This window comes from Bison bison, unplaced genomic scaffold, assembly GCF_000754665.1.
Source record: "Bison bison bison isolate TAMUID 2011002044 unplaced genomic scaffold, Bison_UMD1.0 scf7180017864453, whole genome shotgun sequence".
Lineage (NCBI taxonomy): Eukaryota > Metazoa > Chordata > Mammalia > Artiodactyla > Bovidae > Bison > Bison bison.
In genome coordinates this window covers 357,253-375,505 of record NW_011495015.1, presented here as the reverse complement: position 1 = coordinate 375,505, position 18,253 = coordinate 357,253, and the positions used below count along the sequence as shown (strand labels likewise).

The window sequence follows — 18,253 nt, the reverse complement described above, 5'->3', positions numbered from 1 at the left end:
GTCACGGCGGCGGGCGCGCTCCCGCTGCGGGGGAAGCAGGGGGAGCCGGTCGGCCAGGCTTGCCCTGGGCTCCAGGCTGGGTCCGGAGCGCCTTTTGGGTAGGGGAGGTCTCGCTCGGCGGTGGTCGGCGGGACTCAGGACCGGGGGTGCTGGCCCTCCGAGCTCCGCGGGCGCCCGTCGGATTGGACTCTCTCCCTCCATGTTCTCACAGCCGGGCCGCGACGGCGCGGCCCTCGCTGACGGGTCTGTGGCGAGGCCCGGGTTTTCTCTCCGCCCTCCGCGGCCACGTGACCGTCGCGATAATTGGCGTCCGTTAACCGAGTAGGTTTCTTTATCCGCTTAGAGCTGTGTTCTAGAGGATTGTCCCGTGTGCGGAGTTTTTGTCTGTCGGAGTGTTGCAGTGAAAAGTCGTCGTTAATGCCGTTTTTTATGTTTTTGGAAGTTTTCCTTAGGCTCATTCCAGTAGAGAAATTAATGAGTATTTTAAAAGCTCTTGAGAGTACTTGGTAGATTGTCTTTTTGAAGATGTACTGTTTTACAGCTGCCGTTGAAGAGTATCAGTGTGATAGTTGTCGGTGTCGGGCATTATCATTGCGGTTTTTTCTTTAGTGTTTTCGTTATTGCAGGGAACTACAGGTAACAAAATTTACCACCTTAACCGTTTTCATTAAGTATGTATTTTTGCATCGGTCACCGCCATCCTCACTTTGCCCTGTCCGCATTAAGCATGACTCACCGATCCCTGAAGCGTCCAACCCTGGTCCCCGCCCTTGTACTTTCTGTCTCTGAATTTGGCTACTCCCGTGGCCTCATACAAGTGGGATCGTACAGAATTTGTCGTTTTTGTTGACTGGCTGATTTCACTTAACTTAATGTTTTGAAGTTCATACGTGTTGTAGCATTTGTCATTTCCTTCCTGAGAAAGGAAGCGTTTAAATAATCTAAAAACTTTTAAAGAGGCTAAGTATATGTATCTGCATATACCACATTTTACATATCACTCATCTGTTGGTGGAGTTTGGTTCCTTCTACATTTTAGTTGTGAACAATGCTGCTGTGAATGTGGGTAAACAAGTATAGCTTTGAGACCCTGCATTCAACTGGGTGCAGACCCAGAAGTGGAATTGCTGAATCACATGGAAATTCTATTTTTATTTGAAAAAATTTTAATAATTTTTATCTATGTGTTGCTGTTCTTGGGCTTTCTCTAGTTTAGGAGAGCTGGGGTTACTCTTCCTTGCGGTGCTGGAGGCTTCTCATTAGCGGCGTTTCTCCTTGTGGAGGATGAGCTCTAGGTCACGCAGGCTTCAGTAGTTGTGGGTCATCAACTCTAGAAAGTGGGCTTGGCGTTGGCAGGCAAATTCTGTCCACCGGGGAAGTCCTGTTTGAAGGTTTTTGAGGAGCCACAATACTGTTTTATCATTACATTTTTAAAAATTGATTTATTTGGGGGACATATTACATTTAAAAAAACTGGTTAAAATGTCATGTTATTGTAATGTCTATTTTTTGTTGGTATGAAGGTTCAGTGTTTTGTCTTTGACTTATATATACAGTTAAGTATCGTTATTTGCAAGTTTTGTATTTGTGAATTTGCTTATTCTATAAAGTTTATTTGTAACCCCCAAAGCAACGCTCATGGTTATTTGTAGACATGACCAGGTGGCAGAAAAATTGGAGTTGTCCAGGTTGTGTTCCCAGCTGAGGTTGGACAGGTGACACTCTGCCTTTCATTCCGGCTTTCATAGTGTAAACAAGCGTCCTTCTGAGTGTTTGGTGCTACATTTTCCACATTTTCATTCTTTTTGTTGGTGAATTTCACTGGCTGAAGTGGTCCTCAAGTGTTGTGCTGCATGTCCCACAGCAAGAAGTCTGTGAGTGCCTTCCCAAAAATGTGTGTGTTAGGGGAGCTTCATTCAGATGTGAGTTACAGTGTTGGTGTGATTTCAGTTCAGTCACTCAGTTGCATCCGACTCTTTGTGACCTCATGGACTGCAGTGCGCCAGACTTCCCTGTCCTTCACCAACTCCTGGGGCTTGCTAAAACTCAGGTCCATTGAGTTGGTGATGCCATCCAACCATCTCGTCCCCTGTCCTCCCCTTCTCCTGCCTTCAGTCTTTTCCCACCATCAGGATCTTTTCAGTGTTCAGTGATAGTGAATCAATAATGTATACAAAATAAGGTGTTTGCAAACATACACAGGTGAAACAAGGTTATTGATAGGTTGGTTGATAAATACATTGTGACCAGAGGCTCCTGTGAATTGCACCTGTTTCCCCTGGGGGGAGTGGTCAATATTGGCCCAGTGACTTTCTAGGGCAGCAGCACCGGAAGTGCCCGACTTGAGTGGCACTCTTATCATCTCCATTAACTATTGGAGCGAAGGTTCCTTGACTGACATGTCCTCAGTCCTCAGTAAATATTTGGTTGAATGAATGAATGTTTACTTACTGATTTTATCTTTTGTGAATTTATGTTTCCCTCCTTTGTCCTCACTGACTCAATTAATTTTAGAAATTCTTGGTATAAAATATCTTTTTTCTTACAGGTCTGGGATAAAAGTGAAAGTGGGGAATGGCATTGCACTGCTAGCTGGAAGGTTAGTATTTATTTTTATGGTGATTTAAAAAAATTGAAACATTTACTGTAGGGTAGCATTAGTGACTTTGTGTTCAGTTTTGAGAATTATAAAATTTATACCTTTTACTTTTTTTCACTATTAAAGTAGCAAATGTGCTTCAGAAAATTTGAAAGTATGAGTTTGAAATTCTGTAGCATTTTAACCTAATTGTTTTTAGCATCTCAGTATGTCTTTCTTTTTCCTTTACATATTTTTTAATAGTTGTGATGTTTTGTATATAGCTTTATTTTTAGCTTTAAAAAATTGCTGTACTCAGGTAGAGTTTTACATATCTTAAGAATTGTCGATTTTAAATGTACAGTTCAATGAGTGTTAGTAAGTTTACACAGTTGGCAGCTCTGCCACAATCTAGTTTTAGAACACTTTTATCATCAACCCTGAAATTTCCCTTGTGGCAGCTTGGGAGTTAATCATCTTTCCCTTCTTATGCCCCAGGTAACCACTGAACTGTTTTCTGTTTATAAAGTTTTACTTTCTCTAGACATTTCATATAAATGGAATTCTACAGTATGTAGTTACTTGTTTCTACTTGCTTTCCTTAGCTTGTTTTTGAGGTTCATCCATGTTGTGGTATGAATCAGTGGTTTGATCCTTTGTAAAGCTGAGTAGTAGTCCATTGTATAGATAAAGCCACATTTTACTTACTCATTGACTATTTGATGGACATTTGTTTGTTTTTAGTTTTTGACGATTATGAATGCTGTTATGAACATGCCATACAAGTCTTTGTGTGGACATTTTTGATTCTTTTACATATCTAGGAGTAGAATTGCTGGACTGTGTAAGGTAAGGGAGTTAGAGAAGGCGAGGTTCAGAAAAAGAACGAGAGCGGCACTTCACAGGAACAGATCACCTTTAATAAGGCAAGAAGGGGCAGCAGTCAGATTAGCAAGCTGCTGCACTTAAGAGAGTAAGTATATATAGGCATTTTGGAGATCGGCCAGAGGCTGGACCAGCTGGGAGCTGGGCCTAATCAACCTTAAATTCCATTTTTTTCCTTTAGGTGAGAGAGTTCTTTGTTTTGCATAGAATGGTGGGGAGGACCTGGAGGGGAGTTTTTAACTCCAGGCTATTTTGAGCCACATAACTTTCCTTCAGACTGTGTATAGTTTTAACTTTTTTGAAAACTGCCAGACCATTTTCCAAAGTGCCTAAACCATTTTATGTTCCCAACAGCAATGTATGAGGGTTCCAGTCTGTCGTTTTGATGATGTTAGTAGCCATCTTGGTGGGTGTACAGTGTGTCTCATTGGATCTCGGTTTGTATGCCTTTAATAACCTGGTGTTGATAGCATTTTCATGTGCGTGTTTGTCACTTATTTACCATCTATGATGAAGTGTCTATGGAAATCTTTTGTCCTCCCCTCCCATTTCTTAAATTGTGGTGAGAGTCAACACAAAGTTCACCATTTCAAGTAAACAAATAAATGTAAATGCATTTATTGTATTCACAATATTGTACAATTGCTTCCTGTATCTAGTTGTAAAACTTATTTTTATCACTTCAAAAGGAGGCTTGTATTTTTGCTTTATAATTAACAGGTTTCATTAGTAACTTAGGTATGTTTTAAAACATAAATACAGCAACAAAACAAATATGACAACAGATATACCCTATTTTGCTTACTAATTGATATTTGTTTGCTTTTTATTGTGATGAATCCTTTGTGCAGTCCTTCTTCTTTAGTTAGATCATGCTTTACCTGGAAGCTAATATTTAGCAGAATCTCACTGCGCTAGTACATCTTTGACTTAATAGCCTATATAAGTAAGAAAAGTGAAATAAAAAGGTTGGACAGAACAGAGGATAAAAATAAGGGTGCAGGGACTTCCCTGGCGGTCCAGTGGTTAAGACTCTGTTTCCACTGCAGGGGGCACAGTTTCAGTCCCTGGTCAGGGAATGAAAATCCCACATGCCAGCAGCCAAAAAAAAGATGCAGAGTTTACCGTTGGATGATGACATTGTTACCATGTAGAAATTATTTAATTATGAAAGTGTTCTGAGATTGAGTGTACAAAAAGTGTTAGATACAGGGAAGCCTGAAACAGATTTTGTGAGCATCATGGGTGGACTGGTGCTTGTGGTCATATAGTATTTTTATTGGAAAGCACAGACAATTCTATTGATGTGAAATGCTTTAAGACTTTTCTGCCTTTTTTTTTTCTTGGTCAACATAAAGAGTTGAATAATAGTAATTTGATGTTTTTTATATATAAAGATAGTGCTATTGAGCTTTAAATTATTCCCTCACAATATGGAGATTTAGGCTTCTCTGTATTTGTCCTCTCATTGCTTCTTTTCCTAGCCAGACATCAGAATCATTTTAAGCATTTTGTTGCTATGGTTTCTTATACTGTCAGGCTTTTGAAGCATATAATTTTGATTAATCTTACTTATTAGGTGGATGTTCCCTATAGAAGCAATTTGCAAGTGAAAAAAAATAATGGATTGATAGAATCTCTGTTTAAAAGCTTTGTTAGGTTAAACTCTGAACCAGGTCTCTGTTAGTAGCACTGGAAAAGGTCAACTTTATCCAGAAGGGTTTTTTTTTTTAATTCATAAAATGTTAGAAGAACTTGACTCCAGAAGAGCTGTAATCCTAAAGATGAAGTATCTTCTAAGTTAAAAGTTCTAGAATTTATCTTGTTTTATTTTGGCCATGCTGCATGGCATGCAGCGTCTTAGTTTCCCAACCAGAGATTGAACCCGTGCCCCCTGTGGTGGAGTGTGGCATTCTAACCACTGGACCACCAGGAAATTCCCTAGAAGTTAAATTTTTAAATGTTAAATTGAGCAGCTTTTTCCATTTGTTGAGGTAAAAATATCTGTATTCTATTTCTTCAAGTGACATATGTGTGAAAAATGAGTAAACTCCTCTTTTTTCTTTTTTTGATTCCTCAGACACACAGTGGATCTGTGTGGCGTGTGACATGGGCCCATCCTGAGTTTGGACAGGTTTTGGCTTCCTGTTCTTTTGACCGAACAGCTGCTGTCTGGGAAGAAATAGTAGGAGAATCAAATGATAAACTGCGCGGACAGAGCCACTGGGTGAGACATTTATTAGCTGTGGGTGGGCGGATGGAAGCCAGAGCATCGGAAGAGCAGTGATCTTTCTAAGGACACTTTGGGGAAGTGAGACTTTCAGTCCCACCCCTCTGACCTACAGGGTCGGGAGAGGGCTGTGGATTGACTGATCACCATTAGCCAGTGAGTTAGTCATTCATGCCTATGTAATGAGGCCTCCATAAAAACCCTAAAGGATGGGGTTTGGAGGCTCCTGGGCTGGTGGAGATCTGGGGACCTGGCGCTGGCAGGAGCGTGGGGGCTCTGTGCCTGTCCCTGACTGTACCCTTGGGTCTCTTCCATGTGACTGTTCCTGAGTTACAGCAGGCAGTGAGAAGCACAGGTAACACCCGGGTTTTGGATTGGTATCTGAAGAATGACGGTCTTGTGGGACTGAACTCTGTGCTCCAAAATCTGATGCTATCTACAGGTAGTTAGTGTCAAAACTGAGTTAAATTCTCCTTGGACACCCTTCTGGTGTCAGAATTGTCTGTGGGTGTGAGGATTAGCCCCCAACCCCTCTCCAGAATTGAAATTGTTAGCAGAACCCTTTTACTTCTTTAGGGAAATGTCTAATCAAGTCCTTTGTCCATTTTTTGTTGTTGAGTTGTAGGTCGGAATTCTTTATGTACTTTATTTCCTTAACGGATATGTGATTTCCAAATCTACTTTCTCATTCTGTTAAGTTGCCTCTCCAGTCTCTTCATAGAGTGTGCAAGGGTTATATGCAAGGATTTCATGAAGTATAGTTTAGTTTTTCTTTTGTTTCCTTGTGTTTCTCGTATCATAAGTCATTGCCAAATCCATTGTCATGGAGACTCTGGCCAGAATTTTCTTTTAAGAGTTTTATAGTTCAGTGCTTATGTTTAGGCCTTTGACTCATAAAGTTAATGTTTGTATGTGACATAAGGCAGGTATCTATCGTAACTCTTTTGCACTTCAGTGTCCAGTTCTCTGAGCACCTTTCATTGAGAAGATTGTCTTTTCCCTATAGAATGGTCTTTGGCATCCTTGTCGAAAATCAAGTGACTGTATTTGGAGAGTGGTGGCAATATGAAGGATTTTTTTCTTCAAACTTAATGATTTGTATTTAGTGTTTCAGCATTTGTGTTATATTAATTATTTATATTATAATCCTGTAATTGCTACCATTCCTGAACCCAACTTATAGGAGTTGGGTCCCAAAACTATAGACAGTAAGCTGTTGATTTCTAAATTTTTGTTGACAGTTTCAGTCAAAAGTCAGCTCATGTAGGAGCCGGGCAGTAGCTGGTTGGTATCTGCCTTGCTGGGGTTCCCTAATTTCCAGAACACCAGCTTCCTACCATTCTCTTGGTCTCTGCTGCATGCCTTCTTTTAAAAGTGGATACTCTTGATCCGAGCAGGGTTAACCAGCACTTAGACTTGACAGGAGAAGTTGTACTCCCTCCTTTTTGCTGTTAAAGGATCTTAAGGCAGTTTGCAGCCTGCTTTGCATGGCAAAACTGCCCGTATGAAAATTCTAACATTTTCTGCTTTTCTCCTATCTGCCTAAGGGCTTCCCAGGGGGTGCTAGTAGTAAAGAACCCACCTGCCAATGCAGGAGACGTAAGAGACTTGGGTTCAGTCCAAAGTTGGGAAGATCCCTTGGAAGAGGACATGGCAAACCCATTCCAGTATTCTTGCCTAGAGAATCCCATGGACAGAGGAGTCTGGTGGGCTACAATTCATAGGATTGCAAAGAGTCAGACACAACTGATGTAGTGCACACACACTGCTTAAGAAGAAAGAATTTATCTAATTTAATAAAGTTAGGCTTCACAAGGTCTTCTTTCTTCTGCATTAAAGGAGCAGCTGATTATAGGTCACTGATTGTGAGCTTATGTTACATGGTGTTTTGACAAGTCCTTTGGAGGAAATCGAGGCCTCCCCAGGTTTTGAGTGTCTTTTCAAGGTTGTACAGTTTTCTGAGGAAGTGGCAATGGATCTCTGTGATTCAGAGCCTGTGTTCTTTCACTCTGACATCCTTTCTTTTTGTGTGTAATTTACATTTTTTTTTTTTTTTTCAGGTCAAGAGGACAACGCTGGTGGACAGCAGAACGTCCGTTACCGATGTGAAATTTGCTCCTAAGCATATGGGTCTCATGTTAGCAACATGTTCAGCAGATGGGATAGTTAGAATCTACGAGGCTCCAGACGTCATGAATCTCAGCCAATGGTCTCTGCAGCATGAGATATCATGCAAACTCAGCTGTAGTTGTATTTCTTGGAACCCTTCAAGGTAGGTGATAGAAGCCTAGTAATCATTACACTTAGCATCAGATGCTTTATTTTTTTGAATATGCTTTTCTTAAGTGGTCTTGTTTATCTATTTTTAAAAATATATATTATGTAGAGTAATAATTCTCTTTTCTCCACCCTGTCATGTCTCTTATCCCTCTATTTCTACTCCATAGAAGAAGCTAGCCACTGTAAACATTCTGGTGCACTTTCTGAACTTTTCCCATGTATATACAAGTAAATATTTACTGCCTTTGTAAACACACAGATATATATACACAAACACACCCAGGTATATGCTATCCTGTACAAGTGGATCCAAAACACACAGACGTGTATAGGTCTAACATTTTGCTTTTTTGCAGTTTGCTTCTTAAACTTACAAATACATTGTGGGCTTTTAAAAAAAAATTCTAGTTTAAAATTCTTTTTGATTACGTTGGATCTTAGTTGCAGCACGAGAGAGCTTTCGTTGCAGTGCAGGGGCTTCTTTCTAGTTGTGACATGTAGGCTCCAGAGGACAGGGGCTCTGTAGTTGAGGTGTGTGGGCTCAGTACTTGTGGTGCCCAGGCTTAGTTGCCACGTGGCTTGTGAGATCTTTGTTTCCCGACTGGGGATCAAACCCACGTCACCTGCTTTTGACGGTAGATTCTTAACCACTTGACCAGCAAGGAGGTCCCCCCATCGTGTGTGTTTTCCTTTGTCTTAGTGCATCTAGTCCTATCTTACTCCTTTCCTTGCTGCACAGAGTGTGATTCTAAGACTGTCACTATTTTAAGTGGTATCCTTGTGTCTCTGGTTCTTGCCATGTTATCTTTAAACAATTTATACTCCGTCTGTGAAAGATGACTTTAGCACATTAAGAAAGCTTTCTATTTGTGAAGATGTGACAAGATATTTTATTTGTTGTTCTTCAGTTGTATGTAATTGTCATAATTCAAATACTTCTCCACTTAGTGATTTATCAATTTTCAGACTGTATGTTGACTCACCTCTCTTTTAAAAAAGAGGAAATTAGCTCTTTTTTGCCTCTGTCACACACTCACTCTCTCATTTCCTAATGTTTTGTTACACTGCTTGTATAGTGACAAGATTTATAGTATTTGTCTTTATGTTTTGTAAACATTTAGTACACGTAAAAGTACTTTTATCTTTTTTCACACAATTTTAGCAGATACGTTGTTCCAACAACATCATTTTTGGTAAGACGGTCCCAGTCATATATTGTCAGTTTTATTTTTTACTTTTATCTTTTGGTTATAAGTTGATTCAAAATACTAAGTAGCAACTGAATTTGTAAGACTAGATAGTATTCATTCTAGACACAGATTAATCTGTTTTCATAGCTGTAGTTCACAGAATAATGTGAGATTGACTTTGACAGGTGCTCTTTTCTCGTTATTGATTCCTTTACTTCGAGTTATATTTAGGTGTCACAGTTCTAATATCATGAGTTGTCTTTGGATTTTTTGTTTTCCTTTGGTCACGCAGCTCTTAAAGTAACTTTTTTTTTTTCCTCCATAGGGGTTGATGGCAAACTATAAACTCTAGAACACCTAAAAATGTCTTAGTTTTACTCCATGCTTAATTGTAGTTTGTCTAGCTCTAGAACTTTGGTTAAGTTCAAAATGTAAGAATTTCAGAGATTTTAAAGGATTCTTGAATCTTTTAAATTTTAGTTGGTGGGAAGTGTGTGGTCAGTCTGATACTGGATCTTTTGTAGGGAGCCTATTCTTTCTGGAAAGTTTTAGGATTTTATCTTACTACTACTTTGCGAAGCAAGTATATTCTGTGAGTTTGTGGTTTGTCCATTTTGACAATATAATGACTTTTGATTGCAGAAAGTTCTGAATTTTAATATGGCCACATTTAAGTCTTTTATGTTGTTGTGCTTTTATTTTTTTTTGAGAAATTCTTTTCCACCTTGATGTTATCAAGTGTAATCTGAAAGGTTTTTGGGTTTGCCTTCCCTTCTGGCTCAGCTGGTAAAGAATCTGCCTTGCAATGCAGGAGACCTGGGTTCGAGCCCTGGGTTGGAAATATCCCCTGGAGAAGGGAAAGGCTACCCACTCCAGTATTCTGGCCTGGAGAATTCCATGAACTGTATAGTCCATGAGGGTCGCAAAGAGTCGGACACAACTGAGCCACTTATACTTTCACTCTTAAATCATTAAACCTCCTGGAATTGCTTTGTATGGTTTAAGATAATGGATTTCTAAAATTTAACCAGAATGTTTCCAGGTATTTTTTCTTTATTAGAAAAGATTTCAAATATAGTAATAATACAATAGACTCTTATATATCCATCACCCTGCTACAATAATACAGAGCCACTCTTGTTTTTGTTCATGAGTGCCCCATGACTCGTTACAATTGGTTGGTTGGTTGATTGATTTGCTGTTTGTTTATTGATTAGAGGTTGTAGCTTCTAGAATTTCCTCTTTAGTGGTAGTGGCTGAGCTCTTTTTCCCTTAGCTTTTTTTTTGCTGTCTCATGTCCTTCTGCTTCCTGGAATTCCTCCAGATTTCTTGATTTCTGATGGCATATTCTGATTTCTGCACTCTTACGGTGTATTCTTTCATCTTTTCATGGAGGTATAGAAAGGAGTTGCAGATGATCAGTCTCCTGTATTCAGAGAATTGGATGGTTTTGCTCACTGTTTAGTTATGAGCCATGTTTGGAAGATGGTTTAAGTGTGATCTTTTTTTTTCTAAATATACAAATGAGATAATCCTCAATTCAGGTTGTTATCTGGATGTTTTAGAATTTATTTTTTAGAATATTTAACAAACGATTTATATTTTCAGTGATTTTAGAATATATTATTGTAAATGTACTTGTCCTTGCTCAGATATTTAACATTGTGAAAGAATAATCTGTGGAACACTGAAAGAAGAAAATCTTGTGAGAAACTACTGTAATTTACACCCCTTCAAATAGCCAAGAATTATAGTATATAACTTGTAATTTTATTTTGTCACTATAGCACTTTACAGTTTACTTGGTATTTTCCTTATATTAGGTGATTTGATCTGGTTATCAGAAGCTTTAGTAATAAAGACCTAAATTTTTTTTTAATTACATTTTGTTTTCAGCTTTATGAGACTGGCAGATCACAACGTCAAGACTAAACAATCTTTAAACATCAAGGTTAAATAGTACCTCTATGTCACTTTCATAGAGGTATTACTTAATCTGAATGTGGGAGGCAAGGGAAATCAATATCTAAGTAATTAGACATAGAAATGGAAAAAAAAAATTAACCTAGAGTTCACCTCAGAGTTCATTCTCTTATTGCTTATCTTTTGCCTTTTAAAAATGTAGTTGGCTACAAATGAGTGTGGAGACTTAAAGAATGATAGGCATGCCTTCCTAGGGATGGTCTTTTCTGCTTTCCTCCTCCATTGGGATGGGATTCTTTTTGTGCAAAGCATGTAAAAAATTTTTTTGCCATGAATTTGGTCACCATAAAGTTACTTTTCATGTAATAGTTAATGACTAGATATTTTTAGGAAGAAAAATTCTAAGATCTCTTAAGTTTTTTTTTTTTTTTTTTTTTTAATCAATTGAATGCTTGAAGCCTTTTCTTTGGGGAAAAGGACTACTTTCTATCTCAGCCATAAGAAAATGTGGTAGAAATATGGTGAAAGGCTGGTGTCCTTGGTCCCCAGATGAGACCTCTGGGGTACCCTTCCTGGGAGTGCAACACTGGGCATAGCAGGGGTCTAGTCCACAGCTGACCAGTGGGTTGCACAGCTGCTGGATGAGTTTTTAATTCTCTGAACTATATGTGTGTTGATGTTATAATTGAGAAAACACATTTTTTTATTCCTTTCCAGCTCTCGTGCTCATGCTCCCATGATTGCTGTAGGAAGTGATGACAGTAGTCCAAATGCAATGGCCAAGGTTCAGATTTTCGAATATAATGAAAACACCAGGTCAGTACTACTTTGGTTTAGTTATTGTTATGAATTGCATTTAATTTTTAAAAATGTTATTTCTTTATTCATTAATTCAGTTATGCATTATTTGTCGTATTTACTGATTTCCTATGATATACTAAGTTCTCTGTTCTGGTAATAACTAAATTGAGTGATGTAGCTGCTGCTGCTGCTGCTAAGTCACTTCAGTCGTGTCCGAATCTGTGCGACCCCATAGATGGCAGCCCACCAGGCTCCTCTGTCCCTGGGATTCTCCAGGCAAAAATACTGGAGTGGGTTGCCATTTCTTTCTCCAAGGCAGGAAAATGAAAAGTGAAAGTGAAGTCGCTCAATCGTGTCCTACTCTTAGCGACCCCATGGACCGTAGCCTACCAGGCTCCTCCGCCCATGGGATTTTCCAGGCCAGAGTACTGGAGTGGGGTGCCATTTCCCTTTTCCAGAGTGATGTAGAGGAAAAGGTAAAATTGGTCTCCCAGTATGTACCATCATGCATGGAAAACAAAAAAATGCAAAATGGTGATGAATTTTATAAACTGGAAGATTGATTCAAGAAAGATGGTAGAATGAGTAGAAGTTGGCCAGACAGAGACAGTGCAACTTTCTAGGTGGAGAGAGTGAGCCAGTGTAATCTCACTGTGGTTGGAACATAATGGGTCAAAGGGAGACCATATGGTGGGAAACCCGCAGGGCTTATGTCTTCAAGACCTCCTGCTTAGTGTCCAGTCTTTATCTTAAGGGTATTCTGAAGCTGTTAAAAGACTTCCGAATTGAAGGGTAACAGGATCAGATGGTCGTTTAACTCTTCCTGAAATGTGGAAATAGACTTTGGTATAGCTTCCCTTTTTTCAGAGATTTTTTTTTCCTTAATTTTATTTATTTATTTATTGCTTTTGGTTGTGCTGGGTCTCTGTTGCTGCTCAAGCTTTTCTCTAGTTGCAACAAGTGGGGGGTACTGTCTAGTTGCAGTGGGTGGACTTCTCATTGCAGTAGCTTTTCTCTTTTTGCAGAGTCCCGAGCTGTAGGGTAAGCAGGCTTCTGTAGTTGCGGCTCTCAGGCTCTAGAGCACAGGCTCAGTAGTTGTGATGCATGGGCCTCAGTTGTTCCGTGGCATGTGAGACTTTTCCTGGATCAGAGGTTCAACCCCTGTATCCTGCATTGGCGTGCGGATTTTTTAAGACTTAGGCACCAGGGTAGCTCTGGTATAGTTTTCTTTATCATCACTTAAAAAAATTCAGTTCTTCCTGTTATTGGCTCAACTTTTTTCTTTACACTCAAATCTTAGGAAATTCAGGTATCCTTTATCTTAAAAAAGACATTAATAGCTAACAAAGCAAGATCTCATTCTAATTTTTCGTAAACTCTGTTTGAAGCTAAACTTAAGAAAATTGAAGGAAGAAACCTGGGAGGTTATATTACTTTCCTAGGGCTCCCGAAACAAATTACTACAAATTGGTGGCTTAAATCAGAAGTTTATTCTCATACTTCTGGAGGCTGGAAATCTGAGATCAAGGTATTGTCAAGGCTTGCTGCCTTCATACTCTTTCCTTGTCTCTTCCAGCTTTTGGAGGCTCCAGGAGTTCCTTGGCTGAGCAGCATAACTATAGTCTCTGCCTGGTCTTAACATGGCTTCTCCTCTAATGTCTGTTCTCTGTCACCCTGAGATCCTTAATCATATCTGCAAACGCCCCTTTCCTTAGGTCACAGTCTCAGTTCCTGGAGGTTGGTGCTGTGACGTACTGTATACAGCAGAGGTGAATACTACTACATATGAGCAAGATGGAATAATGGAGATACCTAGACATGTGGCTTTTAAAAATTTTCATTTATGATAATTTTAAGGTGAATTGTTTTTTCATTAGGAAATATGCAAAAGCTGAAACTCTCCTGACTGTCACAGACCCTGTCCATGATATCGCTTTTGCTCCAAACTTGGGACGATCTTTCCACATTCTTGCCATAGCAACCAAAGACGTGAGAATTTTTACATTAAAGCCTGTGAGGTGAGTTTGGAATTCTGAACCTCAGTTTTTTTTCTTTTTTTCCCTTCTTTCTTCCCTTTTCTTATTCTTCCTACTACTTTTCTTTCTAAAAAGTAATCATTTTCATCTCTCTTATTCTTCAGCATTTTGTGGGGAATAAAATCCTCTTTAGTCGCTGAGTATCTTTTATGCGGTAGGATCATGCCAGGTACTGGGGAGTCAAATGAAAGTGACTTGGCCCAGCTCTCAGTAAGCTGTTACAGAGGTCGGGGGTGGATATGGATATGACCTTCTGGTGGCATGTATGTGAGACCATTGTTATTATTTAGAATAATGAGAGTGTATGAGTGTATGTGTGTGTCCATACTCAGAATTCCTTAGGAATTTTTTTTTTTTATTAACAGGAAAGAACTTACTTCCTCTGGTGGGCCAACAAAATTTGAAATCCATATCGTGGCTCAGTTTGATAATCATAATTCTCAGGTCTGGCGAGTGAGTTGGAATATAACAGGAACAGTGCTGGCATCTTCAGGAGACGATGGCTGTGTGAGGTTGTGGAAAGGTAATAGTTCAGTGGAAGAATTGTTGCTGTATGTTGATACTTTAGAATTTTCCCTTAGAAATGTAAACTCTGAGATATTTTGAAAAAAATGTCTATGGTTACTTTTAAATTAATGTTTCATATTGTTTTGAATCTCTATCATTTTACCTAGTTCATAGCAGTGATTGACTAATTAAATTACATTTCCATGTGGAATAAAGTAGAACTAATTGTGACAGAATATACATTACCTCCAAAGATACCATTTGCTATGGGTATAACTTGTATGAGTTCTCTACAGACTCAGGATACAGTCACCTCTTGATTGAACAACTGCTTTAGCCAATTAGCACTTCGAAGAAAATTTAGGGTCTTCCTCACTTCTCTACAGCTCCCAAAAGTTAGAGAATCTTGAGGCCACTGATTCTAAAAGTTTTACAAATGCCAAGCAGAGAGAAGGCGCTGTGGACATTTGACACTGTGGGTGTTGTGGTCTGCTCTTCTCCATGGATATTTATCCACTGGGCAAGGGTGCCATGGTCTGTGCACCACTCTAGTTGGCAGCATCCCTTTCTGAGGATGTGATTACAGCCCAGTTCCCTTCCCCTGAGAAGTGGCCGTTCCCAAAATGCAGTTTGACTGAGTCTCCCGGGGTCAGCTTTTGGCTGTGGTAGAACCAGCCAGGCCTCAGGGTCTCTGTTGCCCTGTCTACCTCTGGACTTTAGTCAGGACAGCCCCACTCCACCCAGCAGGCTCCCTACTTGGATTTCCTGGGCTCGGTGTCTTTAGTGACCAGTTTTACATCCAAACCATTTGGCCAAGCTGGATAAGCCACTCAGACCCCAGAGGTTCTGTTACCTACATCCATGGGGACATTAGATACTCGCGTGACTTACACCTGCTTAACTGAGAATGTGACTTTGTTACCCACACATCATACCTGGAATTCATTGTAATGAAGACAGAATTTATTTTGGTGATAATGTAGTAGCTTACATCTGTCAATATGTATCTTGTAAGGAAAGGAGTGGTGAAAGTTTTGTTTTTTAAATTAGTAATTCTTTAAAAAACTTCAAAAAATAATTGTTAAAATTGAGATATTTTATTAAATATCTAATATTTAATGTTTCATTAAATATTTAATGTTTCATTTAAAAAATGTCTTTGCCATTAATCCTAAGAGATGCATAGCCCATAGGTCTCTCTTATTTCTTTAATTGTAGATTTGTGCACTGAAACATAGTTGTTAGTCATGTTGATGTGTTGACCACTTTCCTTCCAGCTAACTATATGGACAACTGGAAGTGTACTGGCATTCTGAAAGGTAATGGGAGCCCTGTCAATGGGAGTTCTCAGCAGGGAAACTCAAATCCGTCCGTAGGTTCAAATATCCCAAGTCTTCAGAATTCACTAAATGGATCTTCTGCTGGCAGGTAGGCTGTTTTGTGAGAAAACTAGCAATTATCTTCTTTTTAAATCATTCAGGTAGCTGTACTGAAGGTGTGTTATTTTGTGGGTTTTTAGATTGAATCAAGAAATTCGCACATAATTGTGACACTAGAAGAGAAAGCACTTTAGTATCTCTGTGTTTGGTTTATTACTTGGTCATAATATTTACAGGTAGGTTATGATATTGTGATCCTTAGTGGTCTACCAGGGACATCTGTAACTGGGAAGTAGCGAGATGAAGAGGAAGTGTGGGACAGCGCTGGGGCTTGTAATCCAGAGGAGTCAGTGTCATTAGTGCTGGGAGGGTAGCCTTTGAGTCAGGTTAAACTAAAATTGTATATAAAACACATGAACTAAGGCTTTGTAGAAGAGTGAGTTAAGTGTTTTTTTGTGTGTGTGTTTAAAACTTTCATGTAGATTGTAAGAGGAAATGGTAAATTGAATTGATTTTTAGAATTTTTAGTATATTTTAGCTTCGCAAAGCATGTTTGATGTCATTAGAGTCATCCTTTGTTTTCATATTCAAATTTCAAATATGAATTTGTAAGGTAAAATTATTTTAACATGTCTTTGTGAATAATTTGGAATATTATTAAGGAAAATTTAAAGCACAGCCTTAACAAACTATACTGTAATGGTTCTTTTGTCAATTTAAGAGAATTGTATTTTAAATTTCCTATTTTTATATTATTATATTTTTATAAAGAAGTCCTGCTTTTTGATTTTTAAGTATTTGTATAAAAACAACTTCAGGTACCAAAGATTATTTCATGAAGCAGAAGATACTAGTGTTAATTCTTTTTTTAAAAAAAAATCTAGTGTTTGGTTGCTGCCTGTACTGCATATTTTTTTTGTAAAGAGCTTTGAAGTTTTGATCTGTGTTCTTATTGTGCCAATAACCATGTGTGTTAGATCTGTGATGCATTTTCCCTTCTCCATTTGTATTATGTCCTTTAACAGAAAGCACAGCTGAGTACCAGCTAACTGGAGTAACTTTGCTGTTTTGCTGCTTGTTGCATGCACACAGGAATGGAAAGCGAGCTCCTTTTCCCCTTCCCCAGCGCCGTTTGACCTCTCCCAAGATACACCAGCAGCCTGCTTACTACTAAACGCAATCCAAAAGGCCTTTAAAAATACAGTGTATATCATTTTTTTTGTACTAGCCAGTTTATTGACACTTATTTAAAATTTTTGAAATATAAATGGAGAGGCTTTTTGTTGAGACACTGTCACCAAAACAATTTTTTGAAATGTTTCTGAAACTCACGGGTTTTAAAATTTAAGATTGTTACCATCCTCAGTAGTTGGGAGGAGGGAAAATATCACTATTCCATCTGGAGAATGTATATAGACTTCTGTCTTTTATTTTCTAAAACAGTAGGCTAAAATGAATTTTTATAATTTCAATTTGAGGATTGAATAAGTATTTTTCATAAAGATTGTTTTGAGTGCTAATTTGTTTACTTTTTGTAGAATTGGTTTATACATGATACTATTCAGTATAACTCTGTTATTTCTTTGAAATGTTTAAAGTATTATTAGTGAAAGAGTGAGAGAAATAGTAGTGACAGTAACTTGACTGTACAGTTTGTAGCCAGACAACATTTGGTATTGCTTCATTTATATTTTGGTAGTAAAATGAAAACATTGTTGTAAGTTTTCAGTTTATATTCACTAAAGAGGTAAATATTTCTAATATGTGCTTGTATATTTTTATGGTGTGATTTCATGGCTTAAGGTTTCCTTCAAGTCAAAATTTGGAAATATATTATAAGAAGCAGATAAAGCTTTGCTGAAATTGTGCATGCATGTTAAACCTCCAGGTTCCATGTCCCAGGATTTTCTTAATTTTGTTGGCTGCTTCATTTAGTTCATATCCTCTGATGACAGAGCTATAAATCTTTTTTTGAGAAAATGCTAAAGTATTACGGGTAAGTTATAGTAGGCTAACAGTAGAACATATTTTTGAGCCCTTTTATTTATCAACATTTTGTACTAATCAAAGGTTTTTGCAGAAAAACATCTAAGTGTGTTCAAAGACTGTGTTTCTTGGAAAGTATGTTGCAGTAGCTGGGCATACCATGTGAACGTCTCCCTGAATTGGTCCTGAGAGTCATGTGTGCACTAAAACTGCTGTTGCTACAGGGGAAGCCTTGCTTAAAGAAAAGCTTATGTGATATGTAAATTTCAGGATAGCATCAGTTTGTTTCTGAGAGATTAGAAAATGTTTTAAATTATATAATTAATGTCTTCTTTTGTAACATTCATACTGAAGATTTTTTTTGAACATTTTAAGTTAAACAGATTCTATTTCTTTTTTCAAGTTTCTATACTTGGCTTAAGCAAGCCTGATTTGAGTAAGGGTCTTGATTTTGCTGT

At 38.4% G+C, this 18,253-nt stretch overlaps 1 protein-coding gene across 1 annotated transcript; it reads left to right on the top strand.

Moving 5' to 3' along the window:
- The first annotated feature begins 199 nt into the window (after positions 1–199).
- SEH1L (SEH1-like (S. cerevisiae)) lies at positions 200–17,782 on the top strand. The gene is made up of 10 exons (XM_010859110.1): positions 200–250; positions 610–636; positions 2,549–2,599; positions 5,544–5,690; positions 7,754–7,965; positions 11,804–11,902; positions 13,765–13,905; positions 14,289–14,446; positions 15,708–15,858; positions 16,835–17,782. Exons 1-10 carry the CDS (start codon positions 200–202, stop codon positions 16,845–16,847), a joined length of 1,050 nt encoding a protein of 349 aa, XP_010857412.1. The 3' UTR covers positions 16,848–17,782.
- The last annotated feature ends 471 nt before the right edge of the window (positions 17,783–18,253 follow it).

Coding starts and splice junctions, on each gene's coding strand:
- SEH1L (XM_010859110.1), top strand. CDS start 200: ATGTTCTCACAGCCGGGCCGCGACGGCGCGGCCCTCGCTGACGGGTCT. Junction 5,691..7,753: donor TGCGCGGACAGAGCCACTGG/GTGAGACATTTA, acceptor TTTTTTTTTCAG/GTCAAGAGGACAACGCTGGT. Junction 13,906..14,288: donor TTTACATTAAAGCCTGTGAG/GTGAGTTTGGAA, acceptor TTTTATTAACAG/GAAAGAACTTACTTCCTCTG.